This window comes from Pithys albifrons, chromosome Z (genome assembly GCF_047495875.1).
Source record: "Pithys albifrons albifrons isolate INPA30051 chromosome Z, PitAlb_v1, whole genome shotgun sequence".
In the NCBI taxonomy this organism is placed as follows: Eukaryota; Metazoa; Chordata; class Aves; order Passeriformes; family Thamnophilidae; genus Pithys; species Pithys albifrons.
In genome coordinates, this window is record NC_092497.1 from 71,234,075 (window position 1) to 71,255,129 (window position 21,055).

Below are 21,055 nucleotides of genomic sequence, written 5' to 3' on the forward strand. Positions count from 1 at the left end.
TCAAGCTAGCACACTCTTTGTTTCTTCTTCTAGGTGCATTCTTCATAGCCAGGTTCTTTTCAGATTTTGTATTAGGCTGTCAACCATCTCATTTGCCCTTTCCCCTTTTCAGTCCTTCTGTCCCTATGCTATATTTTGCTTTCTGTTCCCTCCATTTACATGAAAATCTCTCTGAAGGGTATTTGTTGGAGTATGTACTATCTTCACGGCTTCTATCTTCCTTCTCCTCAGTTATCAAACTCCTTGTGGTTGAAAACATTTTTATTTTCCCTGATATTTTTCCTTTCATTACACTACTTTCTGAACCAGACCAGTTAAAAAAAAAAAAAAAGAAAGAATAAAAAAGGAAAAAAAAGAGATGCTTGTGACTGATGGTGAAGCTGCACAACATTACTAGCTTCTTCAACAAGGTTTAGAGCAGTTCTGTTAAGCTTTAGATAAAATTTGTAGATGGTAGACCCCATTAATCACAGAAAGAAAACTTGTAAACACCACCTGCAATTCTTTTTATGTATACCTCACTTTCTTCACTTGGCTTAAGCACCAGCTGTAATGACATCCCCCATTTTTTGGCTTGCATTAAGACAAGATACTTCCATCTCTGTTTTTTGTCAGCTCCTGCTGCATTTTGTATACAGCAGCACTGATATTGCTCATCTTCTTTCCATGCACTAAATCCCAGCCTGTTGTAAATTGCCAAACCTAAACTTCCATAGAAGTTCATAATTCTCAGAAGCATTGGCTTATGTGTGTGAGAAGCACAATCACCAAGTAGATTTTTTCAGAGCTGTAAGAATTATTATCAGGATTTAATTCTTCTACCCAGTGGTGACTGGAAACGCCATGTCAAGTCTTTTGTAATCAAACCTCCCAGTTTGCATTTTGCAGTGAAATACTAATTAAAAAAAATACAGATACTGTACATATCTCCTTACTAATACACAATTTATTTAATGCCAGTTCACTTTTTAAATGGAAATTCTTCAAAACTCTGATCATTTATTGCAACTAAAGTCTGTTCTTCAAACTGATGGATTTTAATAACTACCATCTTATTTCTGATTGGGTGCATTTTAAAACCTCTTGTGTCATCTTGAAATTTCTTCATACTTGGAAACAAGTGCTTGTAGTATCCTGCAAATGACAGAAGCTTAGACTTCTGGATTTGCTATCTTCTCAGCAAGCAGAACTGTGAATCTCTGACAATTGAAAAATAGGAAAAAACCCCCGAACCTAAAACAAAGCAAAATTAAAAACCAAAACAACAACCAAATGAACAAAAAACCCCAACTGTTCCTGCCATTTAATATAAATTTGTAATTGCTTCCGTTACAGTGACATTTAATTACTATTCAAGACTCTGGATAATTTATAAATTTAAATTCACTGTTTCTGATAATTTTTTTTTTAATTTGAACAGCTTATTTTCATCCAATAATATGGTACCCTCGATGCCTTTAGGAAAGTATGCTCTAATATTATGTACTAGCATTAATTTCTGACCAAAATATTTGGAAGTTTTTCAAGATGAAATAAAAGTTACTGTATCTAATATAAGCACTTCACTTTAATATTTAAAATGATGAACAAAAAAAATCAACAAAAACATTAAAAGCTGCATATTGAATTATTTGCCAAAAAGAGAACATATTTTTTAAAAAGGTACATTTTGGGGAGAAATGTATTTTATAAATATTTCTAAAGAAAAATACTAATGCAAGTTTGCATTTATACTTCACTGACTGTTTTAGCCCTTATCTCCACTACATGTTTATTTAACACAGAGTAGAATATTTGCTGATATTTCCCCATTTACTTCTTTTGGTTTTTTTCATGCGTCTCTCTTTGAGATGCTGCAATGTCTTGGTGTCGTCAGAGAAAGCTATGGTGTAAGTTCCTCTCAATCTAAGCAGTTAAGTATGATTCTCAGCTGTTCCTAAGTTCGTAAGAGTTTATAATTGAAAAGTCTGGCCGCAAGAAATTTTATTCAAGCAGGGCACTCAACAAGGCTTCAAAGCTGAGTGGACTTTCTGTTAAATCCTTAGATCTTCTAAGTCTCTGTACTTTTGTCTCAAGTTCTTACTTAGTCTTAGACAAGCCCCTTCTTGAGGACTTCAGGCTTTCTTACTCAGTAGGGAAATTGGTGCAGCTGAAACACTCTGAGTACTCCATGGAACTGGTTCAATAAGCTGTTCTGTCAGATGCTGCACAGTGTCCAGTTGTTAGTAATTTTTTTGCACAGAGGAAATGCTCCAGGTGTAGTAAATCATTCTTGACCTCTGCAAATATACAAGCACATATATTGTAAACTGTTTTAAAGTTCCTTGACTGTTTCCACCTATTGCAGCTAAGATACAATCTTCTACATTTCACCCACTAAGTAAACTTTAAAAAGCCTGACCCTCTTTTGTCTCATGAAATTTGATCTACCTATCACCATTCAGGGACATCTGGGATTCATCTTATCTTTTCCACTGGATTGTTGATTAATACAAATTGCTTTGAATAGGATTCAAACATGGCAAAACTCCATGGACCTTATGATTTAAATATAGGATAAAACAGGATGTTAAGTTAAAAAAAATAAAATTGGATGTGAGGAAGAAAATGAAGCCATAATAGTATGACCAGCATCAGTTGCCTAAGAAGTGAGAATGAAATTCTTGTATTTATTTTGAAATGAGTTTCATACATCAAAGGGGTTTCTGATCACTTTAAAATTATACACATTTTCATTGCAGTGGAGGAAATCTTGATCCAGCAGGATGAATGGAGATTATAGGTATCCAGCACAGGTTCAGTGTTTCAGCAATATCTCATGAGCCTTTGCAAACTGAAGGTCATGAAAGAGTTGAGGACTCACAGAGTTAAAGGAGGAAGAGTTGTTTCCTATTCAGTGCAATTTTTCTTCCCTAAAAAGTCTTAATGATTAGGAATCTTGAAGATCGATGGACTTAGATGACACTTTCAGGTTTAGTAGTTCATTCTGATTTTTTTTAAGGAAGTGCAATGGCAGCAGTTACTCACGTCTGTGGGGGCCAACAGTTAATTTTCAAAGGAAATCAAAGCAGTTAAGATTTTAATATAGCACCAAAACTGAAATAACCTAAAGCAGCACTGTAGTACTTTTGTGGCCAGATACCAGTGCTGCCACATGCTCCAACCCACACATAGGCCATGCAGATGAGGTTAAAAAAGTGCCTCACAGAATTACATAACCCATGAACTGACGTGCTGTCTTGGGTTCACTGCTACACTGACTTGGCTCACAACTTCTGGCTGTCTCAAAGTGTTTGTCAATCAGTTGTGCCAATACACAAGCTGCACACTGTTACATAGCTTCCAGAATCGCGCCCGCAGCTAGAGGAACATGTAACTTCCCTCAGGCCAATGAAGTAGTGGTAGCTGGCAAGTGTAGAGGATCCCCTTCCACTAAAGCACCATATCAAAAGCAGGATGATTTTTTTAAAGGAGAAAAGGCTTTGTGGAGTTGAGTCTATAGTTTCTCTCAGGAAGACTGCCTCAAAACAGCAAACCACCTTATCTAAAAGTGTGCAAAGCGTTTAGAACAAAATGGCAATTTATGCATTGAACAAATATGCAACAAAACATTGACTTTGCCTTATCTTCTATTTCAGCAACTGGAATACTAATTTATAGGCTTGAGTTTACAAAGCCCTCCATGAAGAGGCTCTGACCCCACTGACGTATAGTACAAAAAAAATATTAAATTAAAATACTAAAATAAAAAGGACAACAGATAAACAAGATATGCAAAGTTCTGTACAGTTCCTACTTTTTTAGTCTTAATGACCTATTTCTAAATATTGATAATATTCAAACCATTAATTTTCTTTAAACTGTCTATTTTGATAGTAAAAAATATTGTACAGGTTATGCATGTAGATACAAGTGCATGTGCTTTCTTAACTAGAAGGAACGATCCTGAGGAAAAGGGATTTCCGAGGTCTTCAGATAGATTTAGGATTCAGGATTTCAACAGGAGAAAAGTAGTAGGCCAGGCTGTAAACCTTTTTTCACATCTGCATGCCAAGATAAATATGCATGTCTATGTTTCTGACTGCTTGGATGTATTCTTTGATTTGCTTCAAGTTTCACATGAAAACTTTTTTAAACACGAACTCTGCTATTTAAATCCATTGTTTTATTTTGATCACAATGTCAAAGACTGGAAGTATTTCATATGGGTCCTGGTCACCTGCCATGTCCTGAAAGCTTGTTATGTTGACTGTGCATTTTTTATTTCTTTGATTTAAAAGTAAAATCCAACACAACATAGTATTGAGTACTGTACAAAGCAGGATTATAAACTTTCTATGTGTTCTTTATTGGGTCTTTCTCTCTTTGTAAAAATAAAGCTGTTGCAAGCCAGAAAGTTCCAAAGGTAGGGCCAAGCTTGAACCAAACGAGAAAATTGGCTTGAATCTCTGCAACAGGCCTAAGCCAACCCAATAGCCCTGATTGTATTCATTTATAGACAGAAAAATTCAGAGAAGGGTATGCAACAGAAGATTTTGTGGCAGAAAATAAGGCCACAGTGTTCTTTGTTTTACTGTTTGAAAATTGAGCTAAACAGGTCTTGGGTCCAACTGTCTTGTTGTTCATCGTCTGTATAAGGGCAGAATATAAAGACCATTTTTTCTCTAATTACACAGCTATAATGGAATAATGAATTTCCCACATACTTTTCTGCTCCCTTCGCTGTCCAAACTTTGTCCTGTATAAAGTTTGCCCACATCATAAAAAAGGCCTAATTGCCTCTCAGTTTTTCTCAGGATTTCAAAACCAAACTGAAATGCTTCCAACATTTTACTTTTTCTTTAATCATCCATAATATATTAATAGAAAAACTGTCTGCTGTGTAAGTCTTCCAGCAGTAAAATACCAGTCACATGGCTGGACTTTGAACCACCACTTTGAAAAAGGAATAATGGGCTTTGGGTTATTGCTCTTTGATATCTGTTTTTCTAGAGATATATTTAACCCCAAATCCTTTTTTCTCTTATACCTTAATCCATTGAACATTGGGTAACAGGAAGACTATTGCCTTGTACTTATATCTTGATTAATGATAATATGTTCAGGAGGTGAGACCTCAAATAAGGTCTTTTTTATTTATTTCCCTCTACCCCAGTATAGACAAGATAAAAATTATAAGGAGTTTGAATGAAGAAGTTTTACTAAAACTGGAAAAAAACAAAAAAAGACAATAGCAGAAAATATTACCTAGCTATTCCTCTCTTGTCTAGGTTAAAACAAAACCTGGAAGGATATTTTGTTATGGAAAATGCTGTGCTGCCAAGGTGATGGCATGGGTTCTAATGCAGCAAACTATGTGGAGTGACACTGGTGGGGCTTGTCTGACCAGGCATGGTGCTGGGGCCTGGCGGCGCTTTGTCCAGCTCCTGAGAGGGGAGCCCCCAGGCCATTGGCAGTGGCTGGTTTTGCTGAGACAGCTAACCTGGGGCTGAAGTGACCTTGGTCAGATGCAAAATGTATCTGGGGTAGTCCCTGGGAAAGGGCTCCAAGAGTCTGTGTGCTCCAGTGAGCAAAAACCAGGTACTGAGAGTGAGTTCAGGGTTGTGCCTGCCTTTTTATCTCCTGTCTCCCCAATTCCCAGGAAGCTTTACTTCAGGGACCCTCATATCTGAGATGCTGGGGACAGTCGTTCCCCCATCCAGCTCAGACTGGGAGAGATCCCCCACATTCCAAATTATGTGATAGTATGAAAAATTCACTAAAAGTCCTTCCCATTCAACTAAACCTACAACAACTTAAATGCCTGAACTTTTGACTGGATTTCAACCCTTTAATTTTGGGTTGCATTGCACTCAAATACAAAATTAAGTAATTGAAAATCTGCTCACATGGTACAAAGCCAATTAAGTTACAATCTGTGGCTAAGGCCATGGCTTGAATGTGTGTATGGTTCACAACAAGAAAAGTTTGTTAAGGTATGATCCAAGATTATTCAATATTCAAACAAAATGGCCATAACCACATTGCAACAGTGAATGAGAGGCCAGAGTGGCTAAACTTAGGTTTAAGCCAACAGCTTACAAATGACCAATTTATAGCCAAGATTGTGTCAACTGTCTTAGAGAGAAGACTTGTTTTTAAAGCAGGTTTTATTTTAGGTTTTAATACTAAAGGGTGATCCTTTAATGTCATAAACTGACATGCAGCCTCCATGTCTTTCATATCTAAAGCTGTAACAATCTGCCCTTTTTAGAAGATGCAGAAAAGTGTTATTGAGTGAAGGTGCAGAAAAAGATTTGAGAAACAGATGAGGGAGTCCTATTCCCAATGTTTGTGCTTTTTTTGCCTCAGTTCTCATGGTGTTTAATATTTTTACTAAAGCTTAGATCCTTTATTGCTATAATTATGTGAGAAATTCTGGTTACATCTAAAAAGAGGTGGATCTCTAGCTTATGTGGTTGTTTGCACAGGAAATTTTACAATATGGTTCTTTAAGGATCAAAACTTGAAAGGAAATAAAAAGAACTCATGTTTATTTTGCCTGAAAACTCATGATTTTGAAGGTCTTCTTGCTCTCTTGATGACCTGTCTCAGGTTTTCCATGCTAAATGGTAACAAGAAAATATATGTGGATAAGAAAAGCCTCACATTCTCAGTTACAAGGGACTTTAAATGATATCAGTGGTCTTTGATTTTTGTATCTGGTGTACTGGGTTCAGAGTTAGGGTTTATATTTCTTACAAATCTCCCAAAGGATTAAAAAGGGGTTTTTATTAAGGTCTTCTCAGTAAAGTAATAGTAAGTCCCTAATTATATGAGTTATGAAATCTTAGGTTAAATGAATGTATATATGTATAATTTTTTTCTTGTTGCTATACCAAGTGATTTAGGTCACTGAGGCAAAAATAAAAAGGCTAGTGAGGAGAGCTTAGACAAGGAAATAGTTAAGTCATGTAGTTGTTTTTTTCTTGCTGTATAAACAAAGAGGAAAATCTGGCTGGAAGAGGGTGGCTGTGCACGCACACTTCTCACATATGTGCACAAGTGGAATAAGATCCAGCAAAAATATTGTGACCCTCTTTTGCTTAACCACAGGGCTGTGGTCAGACATGTACAGTGCATTTATTTCCCATTGACACATGGTCTTGATGTTCTTTCAATACTTTTGCAGAACAAACAAAAAGTATAATCATCCAATTGAATTATGTGTAGCTGTAGCTATTTCAATCACTCTTTTTTGTCTAAACTGGAACTCTGGCAGCAGTGAAATGTAGCCTGCTGCATGATACTGCAAGTGGCTAAACTGAACAGACCTACTGACCTTCTTCTCTTTCTTTTCTGCAGGACTGTCCACCAGAAGCAGGTGATTTTCGTGCCCAGCAGTGCTCTGCTCACAATGATGTCAAGTATCAGGGACAGTTTTATGAGTGGCTTCCTGTCTCTAATGACCCTGACAACCCATGTTCGCTGAAGTGCCAGGCCAGAGAAACGGCTCTGGTTGTGGAGCTGGCACCAAAGGTTCTGGATGGGACCCGGTGCTACACTGAATCCCTGGACATGTGCATCAGTGGCGTGTGCCAAGTAAGGAGAGAAGCCCTACCCTAATGCCTTTCTACATGATTCCTCTCCTCAGATCTTTCTCACTTGCTCACTCCCTCTCATCCTCCATATTTGTATCATTTTGGGGTCTTTATTTTAATATTATGTTTCCATTCTCTTAAACTGATTTCTTGTACCTTTTTTTTTGAAAGGTGTACAAATGCGAAGGGTTTTTTCTTACTTTATATTGTTTACTTAGGGTTTTTTAAATGATTGTATTATCAATTTTTGAACTATTCTGTATAGCTAGCTGCAGTTGCAGATCTGATTTAAAGCACCAGAAGAAAATATTGTTGTAGATTTTAATCTGCAGACACCAAAGTTTTCCAGGTCTATCAAATTACATTTTCTTCGAGGATATTGTTCCCTGTAAGTCACAAACCCCATGGCAGCAGATGGGGGGCTGAAGTGATAAAACTGCCATTCCTCCCATAAGACTAAGCAAGCTGCTGAATATCCTTGGACCTCAGCTTCCTCATTTGATAAAAGTGACAGATGAATACTTCTTAACCCTTCACTTCACAGTATGTGGATATCTGTTGATAATTCAACCAATTTATTTGCATCCTCATTTATTTTTATATTTCCTTTATGCTTTTATTTATATGTTGCTACTCTTTTGAACCTATCTACATTAAACTTCAGTCTTGTGAACTACATGTATACTGCAGGCTCATGGAGGGGAGGACTTTCACACCATCTCTATTAGGCACTGAACACAGCTGAGTCTCAAAAACAGTTGAGTGTAAATTCATGTTCCAGTGCCTAGTCTCCTTCAAATCTGTGTAAACTGGATGTGTTGTTGGCTTTCTAGTGAATTTTCAGCACTCCATGTCTCTTTAGAAGCTTGCCTTCTTGTTTTTTTATTTTCTCTTGGATTTTCTGTTCTGAGCCAGAAGCAGTCCTTCAGTAAAAGAAAGAGAGAAGCCAGTTACTAGGCTAATCTCATTTGTGATCTGAAGAAAGCAATCATCTAGACCTCTTGACCTCATCAGAGTGCATGTTTCTCAAAATTCTAGATTTTCTAATGAGACAGACAGTTCTGTTTTGGGGTTTAAAATCTTTTAAAAACTTAACTGGAAGCAGAGGAATCTGGATGGGAAAAAGATTCAAAGTTTTTTGCTTATAGTGGCTTAGAAATTAGGAGCAGAGAATTTGACCTCTGTCAGGCTGATTTCTGTGTTGATCCAGATATGAAGTATACTTTTTTCAAGAAAGCCTCTCCTTAGAACAGAGTTTGCAATCATTCACTACGGAAACAAACTCATTTGCCTTATCATGATGATTCTTATTTCTTGGAAGGCTGAAGGTAACTACATTTTATAACGGATATTATTTCTTAATTGTCTCTGTGGCTTGAGAACAGACACATATATTAACATTAGTGTCCCTGAAGAATTTCAGTTAAGCTAACCCTTTCCTTATACACCATAAAATGGTAGAATAATTTTTAATGCATAAACACGACTTTGTATATTCCGTATTCTTCAGTATTCAGTTTCTTCATCAGCTTTTGCCATATATTTACAATTACTGCATTGTTCTTTAGGATGAGTGTGCTGGTTTAAAGGTGAACCAGCAGGGGAAATGAACTCACCACGAGAGAGATTGTAAGTCAGACCTAAAATTTAATAATAATATTACAATAACAACACTGACACACAAGGGAAATTGCTTTCAACTCACAAAACCCCAGCAGTATAACCCAGTGTCCTGGGGCACAAACCCAAGGGGGTTTGTTTGCCCTTGTGCTGAGACCCCTGTGGTTCCCCCAAGTCCAGAGCAAAAGGAAAAGAAAAACCTGTTGGTGCAGGCGAGGGCTGTGGTCTGGGCGAGAGCGGGGATCTCCTCCTGTCAAGGTCCTGCTGCTGCTCTGGATCCGACAAGAGGTTCCCGAGGTCTTCTTACCCACCACTTATGTACCCTCAGGGAGCACCCAGTCCCTCCCCCTGGGCGGGGACTCACACAATGGGTGATTAACTCTGGGAGCCAGGGGGTGTTGAGCTGTTGATGGCCCATTAGCAGCTCCGCCCCCCTCAGGCTGGGTGTGAGGGTGATAATGGCTCCCTGGGCAGCTGCTGCTAATGGCCCATTGACCTTGGGGAATGAATAGAGGGGGTAGAATACACAGCTTTGATCACCCCCACACAGGGTTAGCTGGTCCCTCCTGCTGAACTAGGACAATGAGCAAGAAACCAAACCTAAATGCTCATGCTGCATTCCTCACAGTGAAATATCTTGTATTTTGGGGCATGTTATGTTTAAAGCAATTCAAGGTATTCTTTTCTCAGTGTATCCCTGCTAGCCAGTCATATCTTTGTGATAGTAGAGATACTGCATTAGAAAGTTCATAACTAGATTTGCCCTAACTCTGTGCTTTAGGACAACAACTGCATTACTATCTATTACAACAATAGCTAATTATACATAAGCAGTCCAGAAAGGTAAACCATATGGAATTTGCCATAATTAATGGTGAACCCTCTCTAAAAGCTATGGTTTTCCATGGCCTTCTATAAAAGTTCTTTTAAAAGAATGGGAAACTGCAGTGTTATGGAAGAACAAGTGGAGAATTATTCCTCTGTAACATTTATGTGAATAAACTTACTTCTGTGAGCATAGTGAATGCATGTGAACTTCAGAGAATTAAAAATACAATTTTAGAAATTATTTCTATACATTTACAGTAGCAGCTGCAATCTACTACTCACCTAAAAAGGCTGGCATGCTGTAAATATAAAAATCACAGTTCTCAGTAGTTTGTGAGAATTCATAACGTTCCTGGGAGTTCAGCAAGATTTGGGGCAATCAGCAAGATTTGGGGCAGTGTAGTAGACAACTGTAATTTGTCCCACTCTGCTCTGCACTGGGGCAGCCTCACCTGGAATATTATGTGCAGTTTTGGGCACCGCAATATAGGAAAGATATTAAGCTCTTAGAGAGTGCCCAAAGGAGGGCAATGAAGATGGTGAAGGGCCTTAAGGGGAAGCCATATGAGGAGTGTTTCATGTCACTTAGTCTTTTCAGCCTGGAGAAGAGGAGACTAAGGGGAGATCTTATTGCAGTTACAAATTCCTTGTGAGGGGAAGAGAAGGGATCTCTTCTCTGTGGTGACCAGTGACAGAACTTGAGGAAACAGCATGAAGCTCTGTCAGGGGAGGTTTAGGTTGAATATCAGGATAACACTTTTCACCCAGGATGTGGCTGAGCACTGAAACAGTCTCTACAGGAAAGTGATCACAGCCCCAAGCCTGACAGAGTTCAAGAAGAATTTGGATGATATTCTCAGGCACATGGTGTGACTGTTGGGGTGACCTGTGCAGGGCTAGCAGGTGGACTCAAGGATGATTTCGGGTCCCTTCAAAATCAGCACCTTCTATCATTCTGTGATAAATAGTCCTTTGCAATAATCGCACTATGTTGGAGATGAAGAGATATATTTTCTGAATTCCTCAGAGCAAAACTACTGAAAGCAAACTGAAGTTTACCATCCTGTGGGCTTACATTGATCCAAGTCATATGGCAACTTAAAAGGAATTAAATATTGTTCAGATAGAACATTTTATGAAACTTATAATTATGTCTATTCAATTATAGTCTGTACAAGAATTAGTGAGAGTTAAGATCAGTGTGTGCTTATGTAGACAGTGCATTTTTCCCAGTGGTCTCAGTTTGAGGGAAACCAAATTGTTTACCAAGGACAGAGGAGAGGATTCCTCCTCAATAACTATGTCAACCCTTATTACATTAAAAAAAAAACAAACTCTAATTAGAAAATGGATATAAGAAGGATAACTGTTCTTAGCTACTATATATAGATACAGATATAAGTATAAACAGACCAGAGCAAACTACTCCCCCAGCACCAAAGAAACAACCCTCAAAAACTGTAGGTTCCTCCTGGTGCAGTTATATTTATAGACAGTGTCAGTGTCACACCTCAGCTGTCTGTGAGGTGAATTCTCAGTCTTTTCCCAGCAAGGCAGAGACAAGAGGGTGAATGCCTCACATGGTGCAGGATGGAGCCTTTCTTGAAAGCAGGCTCTCTCTCTCCTTGTCCTTTGGTCAAAAGAAGGAAACACTGGGAGTTGAGGAGTGGTGGTAATTCCCAGAAATCTCCTTGCAGTCGAAGTTGGAAAACTGGAAAGGCGAAAGTCAAAGTTGGAAGTCCAGGTAAACGTCTGGAGTGTGTCCTGAAGCAGCTGTGACCCTCTTCTCTCTCTCTCTCTCTTTCTCTCTGAAGCTCAGGATGCCCAGAGATGGAGAGGGGGAAGGCAAGGAGCAGAGCCAGAAGGAGCTCTCACCAGCTCAGCAAACAGTGGCTTTTCCCAGCAACTGCCCCAAACAGAGGGAAGCCAGCACACAGGAAAAACTTTCCCCCCTCCCAGGTGCTGGAATCCTGTTTTCTTACCTCCACCTCACCATTAATTTGGAATCTGGAGTCATCAGTCAGTCCTTTGTTCTTAGTCCTGGCACTTCAGCACCCAAAATCTTTGTGTTGGTAGGGTAAGAAAAATTCTCTGAAGGACTCCTCCCACCACCACCTTCCTTTGTTTTAACCTTTAACACCAGTGGTTCAAACAACAGTGTCAATTTTCTTAACTAACCACAGGCATATGTTTCGTAGTATGCAAGATTTGGGTCAGCCCATGGCCTCTTGTGTGCTCACAAGCTGTTCTTCAGGCTGTTAATGGCAGAAATGAAGGGTTAGTTGTATTGCTGTGTGCCTCACTACTCACTCCTGATTTAAAGGTGATTGTTTTCACTCTCTTTGTCAAGTATGCATTTATTTAAAAGGTGCAGTATTTGGAAATTAGAAGATCCCTCTCTCATATCTATCACTTCATTTTTCATGTTGTTTGCAGGTTTAGAATTACCTGTACCTTAGTGGCATATTTATGAGTTTTTGTTTAGCTATTAGTTTATGAGCTGAAGTCTTTGTTTTGCATACTGGCTACCCATTAGTTAGTTAGAAGAGACCTCTGGTTGTATGCAGGGCAAGCAAAGCCAATTTTGTGTGTAGAACAAGCTGTATCTCTGAATCTTTGAAGCAGCGTAGAGTATGGTTAGCGATTCTTAAGAAAATGTTTAACTTTTATTTACAGACATAGGGTATTGGAGAAGTTATGCAGCAGCTGATTCCTTTCTATATGGGTGTCTGTGCTATTTGTGTCTCTGCTACAACACATTTTTAATCCTCTTTCACTTTATGATGTCACTTGGTTGTGGGCTGTGACCTTTCCAGACATGTCCCCATTTCTGCCTGCCAGACCTCTAACTGTGTGTTCTCTCTTGCTTGTTCACTCAAGCAAACACCTGTTAGTGCAGCTCTGTGTTCCCTCACACTTTCACACTTCCAGTTCTAGACAAATGCAGGGCAGATTGCAGCACTGCATGGAGGATCATGTCCCTTCATGCTCTGAAAGGCTTGTGTCACAAAACACCAATAACCCATGTAACCTACTGGGATCTTTACTAATGAAAATAAAATCTCCTTTCTGTTTTCCAGTTTTCCTGGCGCAATCAAAAAAATCTTTGATTTCTCTCTCTTTCTGCTGCAGAGAAAATACTCCATTTTCATTTTTGTCTTTTTCTATTTTCTTTATCCCTTTCACTTGTTCTTCCTGTTATAATCTTCATATTGTTTCTCTGTCAACTTAATTTTTGTCTTCTGCTTATGTGAATTCCACAAATGTTCCTTTTCCAATGTCCAACAAGGAAGAATAAACTCAGTCTTTGCTTCCTCAGATGAGTTATCAAGGATTTTCCCAGGTTTCTTCTATCTCCAGTAGTGATGTAAAAACCTGCATGTTCCTGTATAGCACCAGATCAGAAGTTGGGGATTTTAAATAATTTTATTGTTTCTATTAAATATGTTGTGAAAATGTATATTGGTTTGCATTCTTTCCTAAAAGCAGGTCCTGTCAATGTCACAGCCAAATCCGTACATGACGTAAGTGAGTATTGCTTCCCTGAAGTCACATTGGTGGATGAGATGCTTTCAGGCTGGACAGTCTCCTTTACTTACACAGGTGGAATGGCCTTTCTCTTCTGCTATCCTTTCTGACTCTCCACCCTGTGGATCCCTGCTTCATAGGGGACCACCTACCACAGAAGCCATAGCAAGGTGTATGATTTATGGTCTTGCTTTAAATGAGCCATAGCTCAGGACAACAGGTGTCCTTCTCTGTGAAAAATTATAACAGCCTCTACAAAGCTTGCATCATTTTCGTATTGAAAGGTTAGACATTGAGAAAAGGGTGAAACAATGTAAAGCCTTCCACTAAAGGCAAAAAGTGTAGCCACAGTCCCTCAAATAAACTGAAGAAAGAAAACAAAAACAAAAAAAAAGGAAACAAACAAAAATAAGAGAATTATGCTACTAACTGCAACATTTAGGTGAAAAGTCAAAAACAGACTCACTAGCCCAAGAAATTGTTGAGATATGTATTTGCAAAGATGTTTATATTAACTGGTTTCTTGCACATGCAGGCATATAAGACCTATTGATTCCTTTAAATTTCTCCAAAGAAGCAAGATAAAAGAACTCTATTTTAGCTCTCTGCTTTCAATGAAGAACTTGAAAAATTTAGCTGTCCTGTTGATAAACCAAATCTACTCTAATCTTAATTGCAGTCTGAAGCTCAGCCCAAAATACAGATCTCATCAGAGTAATACTGTCACTTAACGCCATGTGTCTGCTGTGTGGATATAGTCCTCATTGACACAGTAAGCCTGCTTGAAACAGGTAAAATAAGGCTAGATGGCCACCTCAGTAGGCTCTTGAAGGCTCATGAAACTACCTCAGGCCTCTACTGTCCATATGGGATGCACTTGGGGTACAGCTGCAGGAATTTGCACCTTGGTCTATGGCTGCTCCTAGTCATTCCTTATCTTGGGATCTGATTTTTTTGCATACCTTCTTCAGACCTTTCAAGTGAACTTCAGTTTTGAGGAAGAAGAAGGCCAGGACTCTGTGAAGCCCTGGAAGAAAATGGTCTGCAACATTCATTGCTCTAATATTAGAGGCTATTCTCATCATACTTAGTACTGATAATACTGGGGCTCATGTACTTCTTTTGGCAAGATTGGGTTTTTTCTACACTTTACTTTGACATGTATCTAACTGTGAAAACTCTGAGAGACAATAACTTGCAGAGGAAATTTTTACCTGTGTTTCTGTCTTACATTCACACAAGAGTACTGCCTTTTTGATGACAAAGTAGAGAAATTAATTGCTTTTGTTCAATTAATTCTCTACAAACAGGCATCATTTGTGTTTCCACCAGCCTGCACTAATTTTGAAAAGTATCCAATACCCATGACAGCTTTCAGTAACAATTTTCTTTTACTACCAAGACCAGCAGTTGGGTTAAAAAAAAAAGCCAAAAAACCCACAAACAAACAAACAAACAAAACCAAACAACAACAACAAAAAAAACCCACAAAAAACACCAAAACAAAAAACCCCTACATTTGGGGTAAAAAACTCTAGATATTTACATAGTGCTAGGATTTTAGTGTCATGTAGTTCAGCTATTTCTGGCTCTTGTTTGTAACTATTTGTCTGTTTTTTTCTGAACTGTAGAAATACCAGAAGAAAAATGCAAAAGGTGTAATAAGTGCATTATTTAGGCAGGAGTGTGTTTATTTTTCACAGACACCTAGAAGACATTGTAACAAGATCACTTCTAACTTTTCTTTCAATTTAGACAGGTATTTTGATGTTATGATTATAAAGGTTTTTAAGTTTTTGATGTCTGGATCAGGCTTCTATGTCTAAATGATCAAGTTAATTGTTTTGTTTTGTTTTGTTTTGTTTTGTTTCAAAACGTGAATGTCTTCTGCAGAGATAACACTTCAAAAAGTATTGATTTCTTCATTTCTTATGGTCAGGTACTTTTGGAATGTGTCAAATTGAACAGCTGAACTGCTGCTTGAATGTGTTGTCTATTACTCTCTATCCTCATCTGCCTCATGTTCCATGGAGACTGAATCTTAATTTTGTTTTCCTATTGATGAGCATCAGTTTTTCTGAGATAAAAGAAGTTGTTTTCCCCCCAGCATGTTATCTTTCCAGCACACAGAATGGAGTGGGATGGAGAACCTAATGATTAATAGGAGAAATAGCCAAATGATTAAATAGCCAGGTAACAACATTTTTGTGGCAGCGTGTGGCAAGGAAATATTTGTGTGTGCATGTGAAAGAATCTTCATTTGCATTATTAGAACTCCACTCCCCTGCCCTGAGCTATCAGTTTTCCACTTTGTAGTCCAACAGAGATTGACACCACTGCAGAGATAGCCTTCCAGCAGAAATGATATCTGATGCTATTTTTCAGCACACCAACATGTCTACTGTGCATGTGTCTCTGACCAGCAGCAATCAGACCACTTCCCTTTGTTGGGGTAGGACAGGGGGTGGGAGGGAGAGAGGAAGGAAGAAACTTTGTAATTTAAAGGCTTAGCAAAAAGAAAAAATTCAAAAGAGCAACTTGGAGGCTTCTAAGGGTTTTCTGTTACCAGGAAGTGCTTTTTGTCTACATATTTCCTTAGCACACCTAAAAGCCTGAGTTGTGTAGAGTGGTACAGGGCATTTAATGCTGTATGAAAGTGGCAAGGTGTCTGCACTAACTGTGTAGTTTTTAAAGTCCCCAGCAAAACAGAAGTGTGGTTCTCACTGAAGACCTTGGCAAGAGTTCAAGTTACTCTGAAGATCCAGGAAAGGGTGCCTTGCAGGCATTTTAGCCAGTTTCCTCCTTGATGTCTTCTCATAGAGCGTGCATGCACTCCCTTCACACACTGAGCAGCATGCTGGAATACCATATAGATTAAGTGGTTTAATCAGTGGCTTGGGAACATGAAGCCTCTCTCAAGTACTTGAATTGTGAGTGATGTCTGTTCCTTGGTAACACAGATTGTTGATTGCCTGAAGTACCAGAAAGTCTGTGCTTGGCACTGTTAGAAGCAAAGCACTGCAGCTGGATCCCCATTGATCCAGCTGACAGAGGACAGGTTCCTGCCAACTAAAGAAGCCTGTGCACTCAGCAGAGGAGAGGTCTGAGTAACAATTTCATGTGTGTCATGAAGACACCAGAGCTGACAAAGGATCATAGTCAAATGTAGTGTGTCACAAGTGCCGATTGAATGCCTTTACAAGTTAGTGTTTCATGGTCTAGGAGAAAAGAATGAGTCCAGAGGCCAGATGTCATTGAATTTACTCTTGGTTTCTCAAGCACATTGCTACAAGAAAGCTGAGGGAGAGCTCCCTTGATGAATTTTGTCCTATAATGGGATTTACAATCACCTTCTGGTGTAGTATTTCGATTTTCAAAAACTGACAAATCTTTCCCCTGCAAATGCTAAGCTATCCAGACAAAACATATAATCCTTTTGGAGAAAATCAAGCATTTTCGTAATGCACACAACAGTCTTGATCATGGTTTAAAAATAGTAATAACACAGAGCTCTGGCTAGCTGAGAATGCTGTGCTGATGGAAAACATACCAAGCAGCATTTGCAAATTGGTTCCAGTGAATCAGTGGTAGGTAAGGCAACAAACACTGACAAAACACTGAGATGACCAGACACATTTTGCATGTTGGGAGGTGTGTCTGAGTCACTTCAGTGGATGTATTGAGTAATTACTGATCAGTATTTGAAGTTTGTTCATACTGCCTGAACAGTTGCAAGATATGTTTGGCTCACGTTCCATACAATTACATGGATTGCACTTGTCACTGAATCTGCTGTTACTGGCACAATTACAAGTTGCTTTGCCATTGTGAAAATCATCTTATTGTACTCAATTATAGTTGGATTGTGTCTTAGTTTGGCAGCTGGGACCAGATTATCACTGTGTGAGTGTGACCAAAGCTGTGTATTCTCCATCCTCTATGTTATTGCTCATGAACTGTTAACCATTTGCAGCAGCTGCCCAGGGCACACCTGACTCAGGCTGTGAGCTGGGTGTTAAAGAAACCTGTGAGATAGGAGCTGTGATAACTCCCCTTCAGGGAGTCGTTAGCACCTCCACACCCAGCCTGAGGGGGCATGTCTGTTAATGGGTCATCAACTATTCCAAAAATATCTCATGACTCACAGATCATCCATTGTGGAACTCCCCCTCCTGGGGGAGGTACAGAACATTCCCACCTGGACCTGAGGGTATATAATCTTGGGGTTTGGGGACTTCTGGAACCACTCACCAGATTAAGAGGGGGACCAGAACCTTGACAGGACTGTGACAATCATCTGCACCAACAGGTTTTTTCCCTTCCTTTTACTTTGGACTTAGAGGAACCAGGTATGTCTCAGCACAGGTATGAACACCATTCTGTTTGTGCCCCAGGGTGCTGGGTTATACTTCTGGGTTTTGTGGATTAAAGCCAATTTCTCTTTGTGTCATTGTATTTATTGTAATATTTTTATTAAATTGCAACTCAGACTTTCAATCTCTTTTGTGTTGGGTTCATTTCTCCTGCCAGTTTACCTTTAAACCAACACAGATTGTCTTGTACTTATACCTAAATTCCTGGGAACCTGGGGAAATCCTTCATAGTGTCTAGCACTGGAAAAGACTAACTATCACAGGATAATGTGGGCAGACTCTGCCAGGAAAATGCTGGGGCTGCAAACTGTCATCTCAAGGTGTTGGTGGCCTGAAGCTCAGATACACTTTGGCAGGGACTGCAAGTCCCTGTGTCACAGACACTAGCCCAGATCCAGTTTCTGTACAGTCTTGAGCTTATTCTCTCCACAATAATTTAAAGAGTAGAGTAGCTCTCCATCCTGATTGTAAAACAGGACTTTGATCCCTGTTGAAACAATGGATCTGATCCAAAACTTTCTTCAGCTGAGCAGTGACAGTCAACACAAGTCCCAGACTGAGCTCCACGTTAGTATCAATGTGAAGGGAAATTTTGTTTTCTCTCATATTCTCAGAACTTCCTCTGTTTGAACTGCAGGCATGCTCTTTGAAAAACAATGATTTATTTATAACTGGCTAGCTTTGCAAGCTGGCTTTATTACACTATTTCCTGCCCAGCGTTTCTTAATACTGAATAGAAATTATTAGGAAAACGTCTTACTTCAGGGCATTTCTAGGCTAGCAGGGCTGGAGCAGAACCTGTCATTGCTGGTCCAGTTTCATTTCTGGAAAAATTGCTAAATTGAGCCAGAGTTCAAGTCCACAAGGGGAACATATGCACACATAACACTTTTGTATGCACTCAGTGAGCAAGTTCCAACTCTGTTGTGGGATTGTCAGCCTGATGCCTTTAAACTATACACAAGCAATTGTTCTGCTAACTTGATGACCATCTTTTTTTCTTGCAGTGCCCTATAGAACTTTTTTTAATAGGTATCAGTCATGATAATGTGTATCTGTTTTTCTGTTTTACCAACCCACGGGCTGCCAGTGTAGTTAAAAGTGCATGTGACAGGGGAGTGTCAAGAATCACACTCAGCCTGAAGTATGGACTTCACCTGAAATGTAATATAGAATCTTTACATCTGAGCAGAACTGTGGTATCTTATACCATAAAACAATACAGCTCGGCCAGCTAGGGATTAGCTGTTATTATTCTGGCTTTGTGTTGCTAGACTTTTAATGCTAAACACAGAAGGAGAAAAAAAATCAGCTCTCTGTAGGGGTAGTAAAGAAGAGCAGGGAGTTAATATTCACCTGTGATTTTCTCACTCTAATACTACAGGACTGACATCTTCCGTATACTGAAAGACCTCCAGAGCTCTGCATAATCTGCCTTTACTGCTTTAAAGGCATTTAACCATACTAGGAATAAACTTTATAGAAGCACCTTTAAAAATGTACAAGAGCTTCACCCAAAGCTTGTCACATTTATACATACATCTTCTGGATTTCAATGGTGTTTGAATGAGATTGTCAGGGAACTTAACTGAGCCGCTTCTGATATGTTGCGCAGTAACAATCTGCATTTCAAGCCCCTGACCACACATCAGCAATTTGAAACTCAGAAGATTCGAATGTGGAAAAATCTGTGCTTCATTACACTGCTTCAAGGGGAGAAAGTTGAAAGTGTAATAGAAATGAGTATGAAAACTGCTTACTTCAGAACATTTCCAGGCACAATTTGTGGCAGCAATCCATTCTCGTTCCGGGATGGGGAGCGGGGGGGAGAGGGGGTGGGCTGCCTTCCCAGACCTTTAGGGATTGAAAAAGACTTCATCTGCCTAAACCTCCCAGGAAATACTAACTTCAAGACTAGAATGCATTGGAAAAGGACATTTCAACCTACAGAAACGTCAGAATTTCAACATTAGTTCCAGTTTCAACCAAGACAAGGAGTTGACATTTCAAAGCTTTTCAGAAACTGAAATATTCACCAGACCTCTGGTTCAAATATGTCAGTATTTTGTTTCAAACTGTGTCCACCAGACCATTACTCCGAGCTATATATTAGAGTTATAATATCCTTATTCTCTCCTTTGCCTACCAAGCTGATCAAGCAGTACCTTTCATGGTGCTTATACTTGTGACATGGCCCTCAACCAACTCTGGTCAGATGAGTAAGTCCATAGGTCCATGCCTTGGCAGACTTTTTTCTGACTTTGCAGCCCAAGTGAATCTACTTTTTCTATTAGCTGACCCCTCCTGCTGTTGCATCTTTGGCATCTCAGATAACAGCCAGTTCAAAACTTCCTCTTTGTTTTGCTCATCTTATGGGTGGATGCTGAAACAAACAGTTCTGCCTTCCTGTTTCTTGCTAACTCTTTGCAGACTTCTGAGGGAGTAGTGATATATTTTCACCCATACCATAATCTTTTTCAGTGAGTTCTCTGCAGCCTTGATGGAGAGTGAAAATAATGTTATGGAAATGACATGTTCTCATCTCCTCTCAGCCAAGCCTATGCTTGTTGTGCTCAGAGACAAAAGTCATTTTCTCTTGAACTGTGTATATTTTTCAGGAGCATTTTAATATTTCCTTTTTTGACCTTTCACTTTCGTCAGAGTCCAGCCTATATAATGTTTTCATGAAAGAGTTCCTAAAAAGTAATATAACAAATATGGAGTAATGTTTTTCATTTTAAAGCATCAGTGACTCCATTGCAAACACTAGCAAACTTGTTACTGCATGTAATTACCTTCAAAGGATGTAAGAAGCATTTCCCTAGGTAGTAATAGGTGGGAAAAAAAAGAAAATAAAAAAAGCAGTGAACTTGGGAATGTTTTTTATTTCAGGCATTAGTTAATCACTCATATGGGGGTTTAATGAAAAAGTTATATTCACAGAGCTCTGTGTTTCTATTATAATCTAACAGAGTAAACAAAAAGCTCTGCAGAAGCCTTGGGGAGAAAAAGGAAATTAATTTCATAAAAAAAATTTTATAGATTATCTGAGACATTATCAAATACAGGAAGGTTGATATATATTTTGTACATATCACAGAAGTGTTGGTATTCACAGAGGTCTCC

General features: G+C 39.0%; 1 protein-coding gene across 1 annotated transcript in view; it reads left to right on the forward strand.

Moving 5' to 3' along the window:
* Positions 1–21,055, forward strand: part of ADAMTSL1 (ADAMTS like 1) — a 419,662-nt gene that overhangs the window by 277,385 nt on the left and 121,222 nt on the right. Inside the window, exon 6 of the mRNA XM_071581576.1 lies at positions 7,345–7,581. Coding sequence (XP_071437677.1) covers positions 7,345–7,581 — 237 coding nt within the window. The remainder of the gene's footprint in view (positions 1–7,344; positions 7,582–21,055) is intronic.